General features: G+C 37.7%; 1 protein-coding gene across 1 annotated transcript in view; it reads left to right on the top strand.

The window, feature by feature from the left end:
* The window catches only part of SLC2A13 (solute carrier family 2 member 13), a 380,110-nt gene that overhangs the window by 52,381 nt on the left and 308,194 nt on the right, over positions 1-19,535 (top strand). Inside the window, exon 2 of the mRNA XM_049882832.1 lies at positions 15,896-16,055. Within this exon, the coding sequence (XP_049738789.1) occupies positions 15,896-16,055 (160 nt within the window). The remainder of the gene's footprint in view (positions 1-15,895; positions 16,056-19,535) is intronic.

Here is a 19,535-nt window from a genome sequence, read left to right as displayed (position 1 = left end):
TTCGACTATCCTCTCCTCCATCCACTCCTTACCCCCAACCCAGTGGCATTCACTGACCTTTTTACTGTCTCTAATAGTTCTATTTTTTCCAGAATGTCATATAGTAGAAATCATACAGTATATAGTCTTTTCAGACAGTTTTCTTTCACTTACCAATTTAAGGTTCCTACATGTCTTTTCATGGCTTGTTAGCTCATTTCTTTTTAGTGCTGAATAATATTCCATTCACCTATTGAAAGACATCTTGGTTGCTTCCAGTTTTTGGCTATTATGAATAAAGTTCCACCACTCCTCTGTCAGTTTGTCATACTGAGGTGGCATGCATGTTGCTGTGTTGCTGGAGGCTACATAGACCAAATACACAGAACAAGAGACAAAATCATTCAGACAGAACAAGGGGATACTACATGGTTTAAAATCAGGAAAGGTGTGCATCAGGGTTGTGTCCTTTCACCATACTTATTCAATCTGTACACTGAGCAAATAATCTGAAAAGTCAGACTATATGGAGAAGTATGTGGCATCAGGATTGGAGGAAGACTCATTAAATAACAACCTGCACTATGCAAGTGACATAACCTTGCTTGCTGAAAGTAAAGAGAACTTGAAGCACTTACTGATGAAGATCAAAGACTACAGCCTTCAGTATGGATTATACCTCAACATAAAGACAAGAAAATTCCTCGCATCTGGACCAATAAGCAACATCATGATAAACAGAGAAAAGATTGAAGTTGTCATGGATTTCATTTTAGTTGGATCCACAATCAACACCCATAGAAGCAGCAGTCAAGAAATAAAACAACGCATTGCACTGGGCAAATCTGCAGAAGACGGCTTTTAAGTGTTCAAAAAGCAAAGATGTCACTTACAGGACTGAGGTGTGCTTGACCCAAGCCACAGTGTTTTCACTTGCTTCATACATGTGGAAGCTGGACAGTGAATAAGGAAGAAAGAAGACTTAACACCTTTGAATTATAGTGTTGGAGAAGAGTATTGAATGGACTGCCAGAACAACCAACAAATCCGTCTTGGAAGAAGTACAGCCAGAATGCTCCTTAGAAGCAAAGATGGTGAGACTTTGGACATATTGTTATTAGGAGGGACCAGTCCCTGGAGAAGGCCATCATGCTTGGTAAAGTAGAGCATCAACGAAAAAAGAAAAGGAAGACTCTTAATGAAATGGATTGACACAGTGACTGCAACAATAGGCTCAAACATAGCAACGACTGTGAGGATGGTGCAGGACCGGGCAGTGTTTTTGTTGTGTTGTACATAGGGTGGCTATGAGTTAGAACTGACTTGATGGCACCTAACATGAATAAAGTTGCTGTTAAAATTTGTATGCAGTTTTTGTGTAGATATAAGTTTTAAACTCATTTGAGGAAATACCTAGGAGCAAGATTGTCGGATCATATGGTAAGACTGTTTTAACTTTGTAAGAAAGTACCTAATTGTCTTCTAAAACAGTTGTACCAATTTGCTTTCCCTTCTTATCACTGTCTGTTCCTACGTTTTTTTTTTTTTTTTTTTTTTTAGGGAAAGCTGGACCTTATATTGAAGAACAGCTTTAAAAACAAAATTAATAACAATAGCATTTTTGTATGTATTCATTTATTATTTTGCGACTTTAGTGTTTCCTTGAGTAGCTCCTCCAATTTTACTCCTCAGCACTTTATATCCACTGTATGAACATTTCTGTGCCAAATTCTAGACCTTGGCTTATTTTATCCTGTACACATTACTTGTTTATGTCATCTAAACTTACTCAGTTATAATCTATATTCGGGTGATTTACAGCCTTTTAGCTCCTATTTAGGTCTATCTCATTTGTTATCCTTAGACCATTTATCTCTAGATATGAAGAGAGTTAAATATGACAAAGCACCACTTATCTTCCTGTTTGCTAAAGCCACTGCCTTGGGGAAATAGTATGGATTTCTTATTAACCTTTGTGTGTTCCTTTTGTCAGGTGTAAAAGCATACTGTGTTTGTAGCATTTTATGTAGCTGTCTTTCCCTTATATTACAACCTCCAAACTCTTACATTCAGGAAATTTCTTACTTGTCGTAAAATTTTTTATTTATTTACCATCTTTCCCATTGTTCATTTCTTCTTTGTGTTCTTTTTCTGTCTTCTTCCACCTACATGCTCCAGGAACACTTCTTTTTTTTTTTTCCTCTTTATGAGCTATTCTCTTAATTCTTTAAGGCTAAACTCAAAATTAATTTAATTCATGAATATTCTCCCCCCCACCACCAAAAAAAAACAATAGCAATAGAACTTACTTTTGATACCTGAAGGGTCCATGCTTCCCATTCTAATGTGTATATAATATTTAAATGCGAAGCTAGAGAAGAACAGCTAAATACGTTATGTGTATTGGTATACTGCAATATTATTCTGTTATTTAAAATGATTTTTTATTACAAGGGTGCCAAACTGGCATCCCTGTTGTTTATGGCTATGTAGAAAAAAGGGGTATGTTTTATTTGCCTATTTTTTTTTGGTCTGTGGAGTGTGTTAACTAGGTAAGTGGTACCTTATGCAAGCAACTTAATACCCAATATCTTGCTGTCAGTCCACTTCCTATACTTATTGTACCTACCTAGCATACGTAAGAAGTTTCAGACCTTTTTCTGGAAAAGATTATTTAAAGAGGAGGAAAATATTCCCAATATAATCAGTGAAAGCTACCAACCAAAAACCAAACTTGTTGCCAGAGTCAGTTCTAGCTCATCGCAACAGCATGTATTACAGAGTAGAACTGCTCTGTAGGGTTTTCTTGGCTGTGACCTTTCAGAAGCAGATTGCCAGGCCTTTCTTCCATGGTACTGTTGAGTGGGTTTGAACTGCCAGTCTTTAGATGTGTACCTGAGAACAAACTGTGCAACCCAGGGACCAGTGAAAGGTACAGACTTGTGGGAAAAAAACACTGAAATTTATTACCAAATTTAAACAGTGGTTTTCTATGGGTAGTGTGATTATTAGTGGTATTTACCTTCTTACCTGTTTCCAAATTTTCCTCAATGACTGTATATATATATGTGTGTGTGTGTGTTTGTATAAAATCAATCAATTAGCACTAATTTAAAAAGGCTATGGTTGTATGGGAAACCCTGGTGGCGTAGTGGTTAAGTGCTACAGCTGCTAACTAAAGGGTCAGCAGTTCAAATCCACCAGGCGCTCCTCAGAAACCCTATGGGGCAGCTCTACTCTGTCCTATAGGGTCGCTATGAGTTGGAATTGACTCGATGGCACTGGGTTTGGTTTTTTTTGGATGGTTGTATGTGCATCCCATAGTAATATTCAACAAATTTTAAGTACTTACTTTATGACCAGGTCTGTGTTAGATATTTAGCAAGACACATTACAGAAGATGTGTGAGGCATGAACATTCCATTAACAAGCTGGAGAAACAATGTAATACAGACTACTGTGAATGTTTATTGGTGAGAAAGGACAGGGACGGATCGAGAGAATATTCTCAAGTAATATAAAGGGAAGCAGTCCAAGTGGCACAACAGTTAAGGGCTTGGCTGCTAACCAGAAGGTTGGCAATTCGAACCCACCAAGCAGCCTTGCGGGAGAAAGATCTGGCAGTCTGCTTCCGTAAAGATTATAGCCAAGGAAACCTTACGACACAGTTCTACTTTGTCACATGGGATTGCTATGAGTTACAATCAATTAGATGGCACCCAACTGCAACAACAAATATAAAAGGGTCACCATGAAGTCGGAATCCCTTGGAGGGGAACTGATAGTATGGTCATTTTAGGCCATGAAAGACTGCAGTGAGAATGAAATGCTGGGAACATGTTTGCCATGCCGCATTAACAGCTCTTTCATGCTGTAAAACATTAATGCTATTGTTTATCCCCATAGATAGAACCTTTCTCTTAACCTGGATCTTTCCTTAGAGGTACTTTGTGTGTATACATTTGCATCACCTTGGGGCTTATTACACTTTGAAGTTCCCCAATATTTTTTGTGTCTTTACCTTTAATGTTAGGAAAAAATAAAAACAGAATTCTTAACTTGTTAACAACCTGGTAACTGTTGGTACTTGATTATGTAGAAGAGTGTAAACACATCAGTCCTGGGCAGAACAGCCAAACAGAAACAACTACAGTGAAGGATACAGCTTCTTTACACAGATTCTGTTTCTTTTTATTAAAACCCTTTGTTTAGAGATCATAGAGCAATAATTTACCAAATGAAATTAGGACCTCATAATCCTTCTTGTTCAAGAAGCGTTGTTATTAAAAGGTAGCTTCATGGATTCTAAGAAGCTAATTAGTTCTTGCCTGGCTTAGCATGCTGAGAGGCGGCCGTGATTCATGGGTATTTACCTATCGCAACAGGATTTTCTAATGCTATTTGGTTATGAAATTATTTATGCTTCTGACGCAGGCCTTTAAAAGGGCTTCCAGCAGTTTTCGAAAGCCAGCTTCTGTGCTCAAGAGCGTTGTGTGCTGTTTAGATGGTGAATCAGCTTTGCCGCTCGATAGTGTATGAATCGGGTCGCACCACTGTGTTTGAGGTGCAGTTTTCTGGGGAAACTCAAGCCAAGCATGATAATGAGTTTTCTTTGATGTAGATCTTATTATTTTCTAAGAAATCAAACTTTTGGATAATATTCAGAAACATTATCAACATTGGTTTTTGTGATTATACATTTATTCTAATAAGCGGTTAGCAGGGACTTGTACCACTGTATTCCCTATGTTAATTTCAGCGTTTATGAGTTGGTGTGGACTATTCAGAATTTGTTTTTTCCTTATCAGATATTTATTGTATTTGGTTAGTAACTAGAATTAGGAAGAATCTAAAAGCTCTTCACAGAACTCTCCTAAAGTTTAAATATCATTAATTATACTTATTTATGATGCACCTAACTCTTAATTCATAGGGTTTCTATGTGTCAGAATCAACTCAACAGCAAATGGGTTTCGTTATTTATTTATTTTTGGAACTCTTAATTTGGGAGATTACACACCATCATCCTTGAGTTGTAAGATGAGAGTAAAAAAGTAAGCCTCTTTGTATTTTCTTTTTTTACAACAAACCTTGGTGAATGACAAGGGAAGTTCATCCTCATTTATTTGAATGTTTCAACCTAGGGCTGAATCATATACTCTCATATTAGTGATTTAAAAAAGAATAAATAAATAAATAAAGCAGACCCTAAATTTAAGTAGTAGCACTTAAATATCCTTTATTAGAACAGTGAGCTTTGTCAGGGATGGAATTGTTTGTTTCTCCAGAGTACAAAGAAGGTTTTCCTGATGTCTAGATTTTTTAAACCTTGGACTTCAAATTTAGAAACCCGTTCATTGTGGTTTGCATGGGTTGTTTTTATTGATAGCAAGGTATGTCAGCAGGGTCTATGCTTAACTCATGCTTATTGGACAGATGTGAGTAAAGAGAACCTGGAGCCTGCCCCTATTCCTGGTCACCAGCATTCTTTCATAGATCTGCAGTTTTATAAATTTAAACTTGACTGGTTTAAAATTATGCTATTAAACATAATTCACTTTCTTTTTAATTGATCCAAACTTGTTAACATGACATCTAGTGGCAGTAAGTCACATAGCAGGCAGTAGGGGCAGGGAAGAGATGAGGACTTCCTGCCCGTAGAAGTTCATGTGTGCTAGCTAAGATAATAGGGCTAAAAATAATATGTTCCTGAGAGATTTCAGAAGGATCACATTCCTAAACAGAAGCACAGCACTCAGACCTTGAGATGCACATTACAAGCTCAGATTATACTTGAAAGATTGTGTAGGAAAGGTTACTCCAAAACCAAACCAAACCCATTGCCACTGAGTTGATTCTGACACACATTGACCCTATAGGACAGAGTAGAGCTGACCCAGGGGTTTCCAAAGCTGTAATCTTTATGGAAGCAGACTGCCATGTCTTTCTCTTACTAGCAATGATTAGGAGACATGAATGTGTGAGACCCACTTATTAACTTGCTATATGACTTTCTGAATATCTCTTTTGTGTGTTTCTGAGGCTCAGTTTCTTTACCCGTCATAGGGGGATATTGAATGATACCTGTCTCGTCTACCTATGTCATACTGTAGTGGCTTCCAGTGTGCTGTCATGCTGAAAACTATGCCACCAGTATTTCAAATACCATCAGGGTCATCCATGGTAGACAGGTTTCAGCTGAGCTTCCAGACTAACACGGACTAGGAAGGTGGACCTGGTGGTCCACTTCTGAAAAAGTAGTCAGTGAAAACCTTATGAATAGCAGCAGAACATTGTCTGAGATAGTTCCGGAAGATGAGCCCCTCAGGTTGGAAGACACACAGAATATGATGGGAGAAGAGCTGCCTACTCAAGGTAGAGTCAACCCTAATGATGGAGATGGAGTCAAGCTTTCGGGACCTTCACTTACTGGTGTGTCAAAAATCAAAATGAGAGGAAACAGCTGCAAACATCCATTAATAATTGGAACCTGGAATGTAGGAAGTATGACTCTAGGAAAATTGGAAGTCATCAAAAAAAATTGGAACGCATAAACACTGATATGTTAGGCATTAGTGAGCTAAACTGGACTGGTACTGGCCATTTTTAATTGGACAGTCATATGGTCTACTGTGCCAGGAATGACAAATTAGAGATGAATGATATCACATTCATCATCAAAAAGAGTATTTCAAGACCTGTCTGTCATAGGATAATATCCATACACCTACAAGGAAGTTAATATGACATATTCAAATTTACACACCAAGCACTAATGCCAAAGATGAAGAAATTGAAGATTTTTACCAACTCCTGCAGTCTAAAACTGATCAAACATGCAATCAAGATGCATTGATAATTACTGGCAATTGGAATGCAAAAGTTGGAAACAAAGAAGAAGGATGGTACTTGGAAAATATGGCCTCGGTGACACAAATGACACTGGAGATCACTTGATAGAATTTTGCAAGGCCTACTCATTGCATATACCTTTTTTCAATAACAAGCGGAGACTGCGCATATGGACGTCACCAGATGGAATACACAGGAATCAAATTGTCCACGTCTGTGGAAAGAGATGATGGAAAAGCTCAGTATCATCAGTCAAAATAAGGCCGGGGGCAACTGTGGAACAGACTATCAGCTACTCATATGAAAGTTCAAGTTGAAGAAAATTAGAAGTAGTCCATAAGAGTCAAAGTACGACCTTGAGTATATCCCACCTGAATTTAGAGACCTTCTCAAGAATGGATTTGATGCATTGAACACTAATGACCAAAAATCAGAAGAGTTGTGGAATGATATCAAGGACATACGTAAAGAAAACAAGAGGTGATTAAAAAGAGAGAAGAGAAAGAAAAGACCAAAATGGATTTCAGACTCTAGAAGTTAATCTTGAATGTTGAGTAGCTAAAGCAAAAAGGAGAAATGATGAGGTAAAAGAGCTGAATAGAAGATTTTAAAAAAAAGGGTGGCTCAAGAAGACGGTTATTATAGTAATATGCAAAGACCAAGAGTTAGAAAACCAAAAGGTAAGAACACACTCAGGATTTCTCAAACTGAAAGAACTGAAGAAAAAATTCAAGTGTCAAGTTGCAATATTGAAGGACTCTATGAGCAAAATATTGAATGACGCAGGATATATCAAAAGAAGATGGAACATAGAGTGCACGGTATGAAAAAGCATTGGTCAACTTTCAATCATTTCAGGAGGTAGCATACCAGGAATTGATAGAATATCAATTGAGATGTTTCAACAAACGGATGCAGTGCTGGAGGTACTCACTTGTCTATGCCAAAAAATTTGAAAGACAGCTACCTGGCCAACCAATGGGAAGAGATCCATATTTGTGCCCATTCCAAAGAATGGTGATCCAACAGAATGCAGAAATTATCGAACAATGTCATTGGCATCACACACAAGTAAAATTTTGCTGAAGATCATTGAAAAGCAGTTGCAGCAATACGTTGACAGGGAACTGCCAGAAATTCAAGCCACATTCAGAAGAGAACGTGGAAGCAGGGGTATCATTGCTGATGTCAGATGGATCTTGACTGAAGGCAGAGAATACCAGAAAAATGTTTACCTATATTTTATTGACTATGCAAAGGCATTTGACTGTGTGGATCATAACAAATTATGGGTAACACTGCAAAGAATGGGAATTCCAGAATGGTTAAATGTGTTCATGAGGAACCTGTACATAGACCAAGAGGCAGTCATTTGAACAGAACCAGGGGATACTGCATAGTTTAAAGTCAAGAAAGATGTGTGTAAGGTTGTATTCTTTTGTCGTACTTAATCTGTATGCTGAGGAAATAATCTGAGAAGCTACACTATATGAAAAAGAACGTGGCAATGCAGCATCAGGATTGGAGGAAGACTCATTAACAACCTGTGATATGCAGATAACACAACCTTTCTGGCTGAAAGTAAAGAGGACTTGAAGCACTTACTAATGAAGATCAAAGACTATAGCCTTCAGTGTGGGTTATAACTCAACATAAAGAAAGCAGAAATCCTCACAACTAGACCAATAAGCAACATGATGATTAACAGAGAAAAGATTGAAGTTGTCAAGGATTTCATTTTACTTGGATCCACAATCAATGCCCATGGAAGCAGCAGTCAAAAAATAAAACGATGTATTGCATTGGGCAAATCTGCTGCAAAAGAACTCTTTAAAGTGTTAGAAAGCTAAGACATCTCTTTACAGACTAGGGTGTGCCTGACCCAAGGCATGGTGTTTTTAATCGCTTCGTAATCATGCGAAAGCTGGACAATGAATAAGGAAGACTGATGTTGAATTGATGCCTTTGAATTATGGTGTTGGAGAAAAATATTGAATATACCACGGCCTGCCTAAAGAATGAACAAATCTGTCTTGGAAGAAGTACAGCCAGAATGCTCCTTAGATGTGAGGATGGCGAGATTTCGTCTCACATAATTTGGACATGTTATTACAACATGATATTGCAATAAAGAGCATCATATAATTTTTTTTGTTTTGTTTTCCTGTACATATAAAAGTTATATGCCTTAGTTATCTCGTGTTGCTATAACAGAAATATCACAAGCAGTTGGCTTTAACAAAGAAAAATTTATTCTCTGACAGCCTAGGAGGCTCGAAGTCTAAATTCAGGTTGCCACCTCCAGGGGAAGACTTTCTCTTTTGTAGGCTCTGGGGGAACGTCCTTGTCATCAGTCTTTCCCTGTCTAGGAGCTTCTCAGTGCAGGGTCCCTGGGTCCAAAGGATGTGCCCCCCTCCTGGTTCTTTGTTCTTGGTGATAGGAGTTCCCTCCTGTCTCTCTGCTCACTTCTGTCTTTTATATCTCAAAAAAGATTGACTCAAGATACAGCCTAATCTTGTAGATTGAGTCCTGCCTTATTAACATAACTGCTTCAATCCTGCCTCATTAACATCATAACCAAAAACAAACAAACAAACAAAAAACCCAAACCTGTTGCAGTAGAGTCAATTCTAACTCATAGCGACCCAAGGAGTGGCTGGTGGATTTGAACTACCAACCTTTTGGTTAGCAGCCAAGCTCTTAACCACTGTGCCACGAGGCTCCATTAACATCGTAGAGGTAGGATTTACAACAGATAGGAAAATCACCTCAGATGACAGAATGGTAGACAGTCACACAATAGTGGGAATTGTGGCCTAGCTAAGTAGACACGTTTTGATGGGACACAATGCAATCCATAACATTATACTATAGTTTAAATGTGCAATAATATTATGTCTTAAAAAAAAAAAAAGTGTACATACCTTAATGAAAAAAAATTTTATTTGTAAAAAATGCTAACCATCATCTGAGCTTTCAGCAAGTTGTAATCTTTTTGCTGGTGGAGGGTCTTGCTTCAGTGTTGATGGCTGCTAACTGAACACTGTGGTGGTTGCTGAAGGTTAGGGGTGGCTGTAGCAGTTTATTAAAATAAGACATTGATTGACTCTTCCTTTCACGAAAGGCTTCTCTGTAGCCTGTGATGCTGTTTGATATCATTTTATCCACAATAGAACTTCTTTCAAAATTGGAGGCAGTCCTTTCAAACCTGGCTGCTGCTTTATCAACTAAGTTCATGTAATATTCTAAATCCTTTGTTGTCATTTCAGCAATGTTCACAGTATCTTCACCAGGAGGAGATTCCATCTCAAGAAACCATTTTCTTTGCTCATCCTTAAGAAGCAACTCCTCATCCATTAGTATTATCATGAGATTGTAGCAATTCAGTCACATTTTAAGGCCGTACTTCTACTTCTAGTTCTCTTGCTATTTCCAGCACATATGCAATTACTTCCCCCATTGGAGTCTTGAACTCCTCAAAGTCATGTATGAGGGTTGGAATCAACTTCTTCCAAACTCCTGTTAATGTTGATATTTTGATCTCCTCCAGTGAGTTACTGTTGTTCTTAATGGCATCTAGAATGGTGACTCCTTTACAGAATGTTTGCAGTTTACTTTGCCCAGCTCCATCAGAGGAATCACTATCAATGGCAGCTATAGTCTTATGAAATGTAGTTTTTACATAATAAGATTTGAAAGTTAAATTTTGTCCTTGATCCATGGGCTGCTGAGTGGATATCGTCTTAGCAGACATGAAGACAATATTAATCTCCTTGTACATCCCCATCAGAGCTCTTCGGTGACTTAGGTGCATCGTCTGTGAGCAGTAAATTTTAAAAGGAATCTTTTTTTCTGAGCAGTAGGTCTCAACAGTGGGCTTAAAATATTCAGTAAACCATGTTGTAAACTGATATGTTGTCATCCAAACTTTGTTGTTCCATTTATAGAGCACAAAAAGCATAGATTCGGCATAATTTTTAAGGGCTCTAGGATTTTCTGAATGGTCATTGAGCACTGGCTTCAACTTAAAATCACCAACTGCATTAACCTATAACAAGAGAGTCAGCCTGTCCTCTGAAACTTTGAAACCAGGCGTTGACCTCTCCTCTGTAGCTATGGAAGTCCTAGATGGCATCTTCTTCCAATATAAGGCTGTTTCATCTGCATTGAAAATCTGTTTTCCAGTGTCGCCCCCTTCATCAGTTACCTTAGCTAGATCTTCTGGAGAACTTGCTGCAGCTTCTACGTCAGCACTTGCCGCTTCAACTAGCACTTTTATGTTATGGAGATGGCTTGTTTCCTTAAACCTCGTGAACCAACCTCTGCTAGTAGCTTCAAGCTTTTCTTCTGCAGCGTCTTCCTCTCTCTCAGCCTTCATAGAATCGAAGAGAGTTAGGGCTTTGCCCTGGATTAGGCTTTGGTTTAAGGGTATGTTGTGGCTGGTTTGATCTTCTACCAGACAACTAAAACTTTCTGCGTATCAGCAATACGGCTGTTTTGCTTTCTTATCATTCCTGTGTTCACTGTAATAGCGCTTTTAGTTCCTTTAAGAACTTTTCCTTTGCATTCACAACTTGGCTAACTGTTTGGTACAAGAGGCCTATCTTTTGATGTGCCTTCCTCACTGAACTTAATTATTTCTAGGTTTTGATTTAAAGTGAGAGAGTTGCGACTCTTCATTTCACTTGAACACTTAGATATCATTACGGGGTTATTAATTGGCCTAATTTTGATATTGTTGTCTTTCAGGAAATAGGGAGGCCTAAGGAGAGAGAGATGGGAGAATGGTTGGTCACTGGAGCAGTCAGAATACACACATTTATTGATTAAATTCGCCGTCTAATATCGACGCAGTTGGTGGCACCCCAAAACAATTATAATAGTAACATCAAAGATGACTGATTACAAATCACCCATAACAGATATAATGATAATTAAAAAGTTTGAAATATTGGGAGAATTATCAAAATGTGACACAGAGACACGAAGTGAACACATGCTATAGGAGAAATGGTGCCAATAGACTTGTTCTATGCAGGGCTGCCACAAACCTTCAGTTTGTAAAAAAAAACACAATACCTGCAAAGCTCAACGAAACAAGGTATGCCTGTACCTTGTATTCCTCTCACCTACCTCTTGATTATTCATCCACCAGATCTTAGTTTAAATATGACATCCTCATCCAAGACCCCTCTGACTTGTCAGGCTGGGCCAGTACATTTGCTGTAGGCTTATGTTCCCCATAGCTACCCTATGGTGAAACCTGTCACCCTTTAAGTGTAATTACTTGTTCAGCACATTTTACCCAGCTGACCTTAAGCTCCATGAGCACAGAGAACATGTCTGTCTTCCAGCTCTGCCTCCCCAGTGTTTAGAACAATCTCAGCTCAGAGCAAGTATTGGACAAAAACTCCCTGATCAATGGACATACCGTTTCCATGATTTGAGCTCTGTCTTCTTCTCCCACCTCATCTCCACACACATTCTGCCTCATGCTTTCTATTTACCTCTGAGAAAACACTATGCTATTTCTTATTTTTGCAAGCTCATGCTGTTCTGTGCAGAAATCTCTGCCCAGCCTTTCCTAGCTACCACCTAGACATTGTTAGCATGTAGCAATTGTCATCATCACAAGGTAGAATCCAGTACACTAGCACATTATTTTGAAATTATTTGATTGCAGGTTTCCAGGAGTAGGGCTTGTGTGGCTTCTTTTATTGCAGGGACTCTGTTTTGTGCATTCCTGTATTCATTTTTGTAATCTCAGCACCTAACACAGGTTCTAACTGAATTGAGGAAGTTGAAATACCTCATAACTGGATGTAAGAATAAAACTAATTGCTGGCTGCCTTAGTTATCTAGTGCTGGTATAACAGAAATACCACAGGTAGATGGCTTTAACAAACAAATTTATTCTCACAGTTTAGGAGGCTAGAAGTCAATTCAGGTTGCGAGCTCCAAGGGAAGGCTTTCTCTATGAACTCTGGGGGAAGGTCCTTGTCATCAGTCTTCCACTGGGGCTAGGAGTTTCTCACTGCAGGAGCTCTGGGTCCAAAAGCCATGCTCCACTTCCGGCTCTTCTATCTTGGTAGTAGGAGGTCCCTGTCTTTCTTCTTGCTTCTCTGTCCTTTTATCTCTGGAAATGAACATAAAAAATGATGTGGGCCACACCCTCAGGAAGGCCCCCTTAAATTGGATCAGGGCTGTGACCTGAGTATAGGGGTGTTGCATCACACCCTAGTCCTCCTTAGCATTACCTAATCTTACCTTATTAACATAAGGGACAGCTATCTCTCAAGTGGGACCATAACCACAGGCACAGAGACTAAGATTTAAAACACATCACAAAATGGAGGATAATCAGATCACAAAATGGAGGACAGCTACACAATTCTGGGAATCATGGCCTAACTAAGTTGACACATTTTGGGGGGACACAATTCAGTCCCTGACACTGGCATTATTGACTACTTTCTGCATGCTGGCCACAGTTCTAAATGTGTTATTCAGTTAACTCACTGAGTCCTCTCAATCCTTGTTAAAGAGTAACTTTCATGCTTCCTATTTTTATAGATGAGGAGCTGGACACCTGGGAAGGTTAAGTAAGTTGTACAAACCCAACTAGCTGATAGGTGGCAAGGCAGAATTTAAACCCACTGGTTGGTTGCAGAGCTACCCGTATCTGTGATGGTGAGCTAGTGTAATGTAATGCTTTCAAAATTTGTTCTTAAATCTCACTGCCTGCTTCAAATTCTGGTTCTACCACTTACTGTGTGACCTGGGGTAAGCTCCTCCTTTGCAAAATAGGGATGACTGTATACCCTCTATAGGGGTGTTCAGAGAATTAGTAAGATAATCAGTCCATGTAGAATATCTAATAGAGTACATGCAGTTTGACAGTGTAAAGTCAGTGTGAGTGCTTATTGAACAGAAGATCTTTTGGGGTTCTTTCCAACTCTAAATTCTATGTTTCTATCTTTATGTAGCTCTTCAGTCATTTCTCTTTGCCATCACCTATTACTTTTAAGTGCTGTGGTATTTATTTTAAACAATCAAGCTTTATAAGGGCCTAAGGACATCTCTGCATCTCCTTTCAAGTAAAATCTATGGGCTTTGTGACAAGCATGTGTTGCCGAAAACTGTGATCCTGATTTCCCATGCACAATTCAGTGTACAGATGGCTGGATGAAGATCTCTGGCTAAAGGGAGTGACTGAGTTCCTCTTTGTAGCTAGACCAAGTCAGAAAGAGAAATCCAAACAATATATTACTGTTGATTGATTTTTGAAAATTTCTGGAGGTGTTTTAATAGTAATGACTAAAAAGAATGTACAATTAACTTGTCGACATTTGCAGCAGATGTTTCCTCTTTCTAAGGTAGATGAAGGGCAATTTAGGATGGTCTGTGCTATTAAATTTATTAACAGTCAAATGGAAACTTTCAGCTCTTTAGATGGTGATTTAATTGTAAATATTACTCATACTTTGTCTAGTAACACATGCTTATTATTTCATGAAACGCATAAGATTATTTTTATCACCTCTGTATATTGACAGGTGTAAAAATGACGAATAACATTGGTGGAAATTACAAAGGGTATAGTTCTGAGATATGTTAGTCTGACGTGGATGCAAATTTTATACCTATTTACTGGTAGTTATACAACATTCAGTGAGTATTCCAGAAGCAAATATTTTTTACTTTGCTTAAATCTTGTCTATATGTCCATTTATTTTTTAATTCATCCTGTTTAAAAGATGGAACAAAGCAAATTAAAATATAGCAAAAAGAATATGTTTAAAATAGGTGAAATTGCAATGTATTACGGCATTTGGAGGGCGTTTAGTCCACAAATAAATAACGATAAAATCCAAAATGCTTGATAAAGCTGGGCCTCTCTGACAGCCTACATAAAGAGTAAAAGACAGCTGTGTGATTTACAGTGCCTATGGACAGACACAAATCAGTTGTTTAGAAGCACAACTGATACTAGAGAGATGTCTCCTGTTATCTGGAAAGTGGTAAATAGCACCTCCTACAGCCCTTGTACGGAAAACATAGCAACAGGTTTGTTTGTGCTACTACCTTCAATACAGAGAGGCCATTTTGCCATCATGAGAAAGATAAATTCATTAAAAGCAATTTTATGGGGCTCTGTTACGCAACACTTTAATGTTCTGGCTCAACCTAGGGATCTACAGTATCTAGAGATATGAAAAGGAGCCTGGTGGTACAGTGGTTAAGCTCAGCTGCTAACCAAAAGGACAGCAGTTCAAATCTACCAGCTGCTCCTTGGAAACCCTGTGGGGCAGTTCTGCTCTGTCTTATAGGGTCACTATGAGTTGGAATCAACTCGATGGCAATGGATTTTTCAGTTACTATAGATTATGCTCAGTAATTTTAGATAAAATAAATTTAAAGCAGATATAACCAAATACATGTTAGTCATAAAGCCCTCCGTTTTATGGCTAAGTTCATCTGTTTTTTAGAACTGTAAATTCCGAAAGTACTGCCCAATATAAGCTATTTCTGAAATGTACATTTAGCCATTTGAATAAGGTAACTTAATGTATGGATTTCTTATTAGTAAACCAATGAGAGTTTTTAGTATGTGTACTGGAAATAATGACTTTGAATTATCAATATGTATTCTGGGATAATGTTTATTCTCACCATTGTCTGATTTTATTTCCATATAGACTAAAAATAGTTCATTAATTATATTCTGCTTAGGGAACATTTTCCTATTTTTAGTCCTCAAAAATTATAAAGCACACTTATATGCATTCTGCAGTTATCTTAGGTCCTTAAAGGTACTTTGATTTGTAGACTTTTAAGTGATAATATGAAAATGATTCTCAGAGATTGGTATCTCACATACTTATCTGCAGTAGCCCCTAATTAATTACAAACAAAATTTTTAAATATATAGTAAAGCTTTGTTTAAAGTAGAAAAACAAGCCATATATGTATTGTGTATGTCTTAAACTAGTATTACTATTTATAACAACAACGGAAGCCTTGAGTAAATATCTTATGTTTGCTTTCCATTGTTTCTTTCCAGGCATTGCTTCTATGACAGTGCCAGTGTACATTGCCGAGGTCTCACCACCCAATTTAAGAGGCAGATTAGTCACCATTAATACCCTCTTCATCACCGGAGGGCAATTCTTTGCGAGCGTTGTTGATGGAGGCTTCAGTTATCTGCAAAAGGATGGATGGAGGTCTGTAAAGAATTCCTACATTTAATTTTTCAAATAAAGCATGATTTTAGGGGAAGGGAAGAATATTCAAGTTGGTTATTTTGAATCATTATAGCTAATTTATAAGTCAGTGGCATTCGGCAAAATCGAAAGTGGACAAGAAGCTGATATTTATTTTAATAATAGATAACCTACGATTAGGAATTGATATTTACAGGACTTTTTTTTTTTTTTAGCATTTAGGTGACATTTCTCACACTGTGTGTAATCTTTTGCAGTATTTGTTTAAAAATGAATGCAGTGATTAATATGCATGGGGTTCTTGAGTTACATCAGTGACTGACAGCTGTTTGTGAGCTGCAGATACAGCCAACAGCCTTTTTTGATTTAGGAAGCTACCTTTTGGTCTGAAAGAAATGCGGTCTTTTAAGATATAGATTTAGCTTTGTAAAAGATGCTAGATATATAAATAAAAATATGTTAATTATTTGATCATTGTTTGGCTTACTTTGAATCAAAAAGGATGAGAAAAGTGGTTTTAAAATACTTTAAAATAAATTCTGAATGAATGTTTTAAGTGCAAACTATTTTGTCTTTTGTTAGAACTCAAAGATATTATGAATTCAGATTTTAATATCTAACTTTGTGGTATTCAAAATAACAGACTAATATAACTGTTCCTGAAAATTTTATTAAAAGGGACAACCAATTACGTATATTCTCTAACTTGTTTTCTTGCCACCATTTATCTGTGTAGGTGCTGGGGGTAGAATATTGAACAAGACAGATTAGAGTCTTGCTTCCGTGAGGCTTCAGCTGTGTTGAAGTTACTCCTTCACACCTGAAGAAAAGGGTTAGATGACCTGTGGCTGTAGGCAATTGTCCTTCTTTGCAAGCCGCATGGTGAACCATAGGGCTTAGGGTGATCCACCAAAGCCTTACACCGGTAGAGTTTTATTAAAAGACATGTCAGAAAATTCATTGTAGTCCCTGAATGCCTGAATTTGCCAGGACTACTAAAGGGAGGACACAGTTGTTAAAAGCAGTAGCACTCTCTGCAGATGTTGGCAAATGGCTTTCCACCTCTGAAGGAATCTCTGCCAAAGTGAGAAATTATTGGAGAATTGACAGCAAAAAATTTCATAATTCTTTTCCACCCTGTATGTGAACACGAAAGGAGCCCTGGTGGCACAGTGGTTACCAGTAAGCACTTGGCTGCTAACTGAAAGGTTGGCAGTTCAGACCTACCAGCCATTCCATAGAAGGATATGGCAGCCTGCTCCTGTAAAGACTAAAACTAAGACTACAGCCTTGGAAATCCTGTGGGGCAGTTTGTTGAGTCCTGTAGGGTCGCTATGAGGCAGAATTGACTCCACAGCAAGGGGTATATGAACAGGAAGATGAAGGTGATGATTATCATCAGCGTAACCTAGTATTTTTGAATTTTTCTTGGAAATCAATCATTCAACTGCAACCAAGTTAGAAAACATAAATCATTTATTTACGTTTTGTTAAAAAATTATTAATATAACTAATACAGATATATATTCAAAAATATGTTTTTATTTTTAGAATCTATTTAAAATAATACTGGGTTTAAGGTAGAAGTTTACACAGCAGATTAGGTTCTCATTTAACAATTTGTACACAAATTATTCAGTGATATAGGTTATATTTTTCACAATTTGTCATTCTCTTTCATTCTGTTCTGGTTGTACTATTTCCTGTACTCTAGTTTCCCTGCTCCGTTATAAAAATCTGTTTTTAAGTGAAAACATATAGAATACATAAGCCCCGTGTTTGGCCTTAGTGTAGCAATTTAAATATCTTTTCTCAGTCCTAGATAGGAGAGAAAGATCATACAGTATCATAACTTATCAATATGGTGCCCCTACATAGAAGCAGAGGTCTTAGAGAGGCATAGACCACTTGCCAGAGGCAGGGTAACATAGTTATAGACAGACTTGGATTCAAATCTGTTTTCTGCCACTTACTAGGTATGAACTTCGGACAAGTTACTTGGCTCCTCTGAGTCTTGATTTTCTCATCAGAAGAAAATGAGACCAAAAATACTTACAAGTAAGATGAGTGGGAGAAATAAACTAGTTATTATATGTAAGGCATATGTTTGACACGTGGTAAATCCTTAATGAGCAGTGAATCACATTATTGTTATTATTATCCTTAACGAGCAATGAATCACATTATTGTTATTACTATTGTGATGAATGACTAAAAAAATGGGTGCTACTTTAGGTATGTCTGTGGTTGTAGGAAACCCTGGTGGCGTAATGGTTAAGTGCTACGGGTGCTAACCAAAAGGTCAGCAGTTCGAATCCACCAGGCACTCCTTGGAAACTCTATGGGGCAGTTCTGCTCTGCCCTATAGGGTCTCTATGAGTCGGAATCGACTGAATGGCAGTGGGTTTTTGGTCGGGTACAGTTGTAGAGTAGGTGGAGGAAAACTCATCTTATGGCCTCTGTTTTCTTCATCATGGAGATGGGGTCTGTAAGTGGGAGGGCAGAGGACTAGACAAAATGCTGAATGTCCATAGAAGGAAAATACAATTTCCAGGTAACAGTGGGATCCCAGCTGAAGTTGGAGCCATATATTTGCAGTGAAGCCATTTAGCATGCTTGCATGAATTTTTCCTGCAATAACTAGAGAGCCCAGGGTGAAGAAATAAGACAGTAGGGAAAACAACTAGGGGCAGGTTTTAGACCAAGACATTGACAAACTAGATCACTTTGAATCCAATTTATTATTTGCACACATATACATATAATTGTTTGTGTGTAAACATGTCTACTTTTTTTAAAGGTGAATTTTCTGTATGTGATCGTCTTCCTTTATTTACCACCCTTAGCAATATGTTTGTTTCAACTGACTCCTGGGCTACAAGCAAGTAAGGATTGAAGTAGTATTTCCTTAGCATCAAGTTTAGAACCTGGAGTTGTCAGCAATTGTAACTTACTCATAATTATAACGAAGATAACAAGTCATCACTTCTGTGGCAATATATTTCAAAAGTCCTAAGGAAAATTTGGGTCTAAATGTTCCATATAAAATTTCTTTCTGATACTCAAATGTTTGTATATCTTAAAGATATTTTTTACCTCCCAAGAGTTCAAGTATTTTAACCTGTTGTTTATTTTTCCTTTATCTTTTTGACTTGTATTGCCTCTGACTCTCTACTTGAGGTTCCTAACATTTGATTTCTTTTTTTAATTTTTTTTTTTTTTTTGGTGAAAGTCTACACATCAAATTAGGTTCCCGTTTGACAATGTCTACACAAATTGTTCAGTGACATTAGTTATATTTTTCACAGTGTGTCAACGTTCTCTCTAATTGCATTCTGGTTGTTCCATTTCCAATACTATAGTTTCTCTGCCCCCTTATCTTTTCACCTTTGCTTTAGAGTAATTCTTGGCCTTTTGGTCTCATATAGATGTTTTTTTAAATGAAGTACCATACTCACAGGTAATATCCTTTATTTTGTG

Source organism: Elephas maximus, chromosome 4 (genome assembly GCF_024166365.1).
Source record: "Elephas maximus indicus isolate mEleMax1 chromosome 4, mEleMax1 primary haplotype, whole genome shotgun sequence".
Taxonomy (NCBI): Eukaryota; Metazoa; Chordata; class Mammalia; order Proboscidea; family Elephantidae; genus Elephas; species Elephas maximus.
This window is presented reverse-complemented; position numbering and strand designations above follow the sequence as displayed.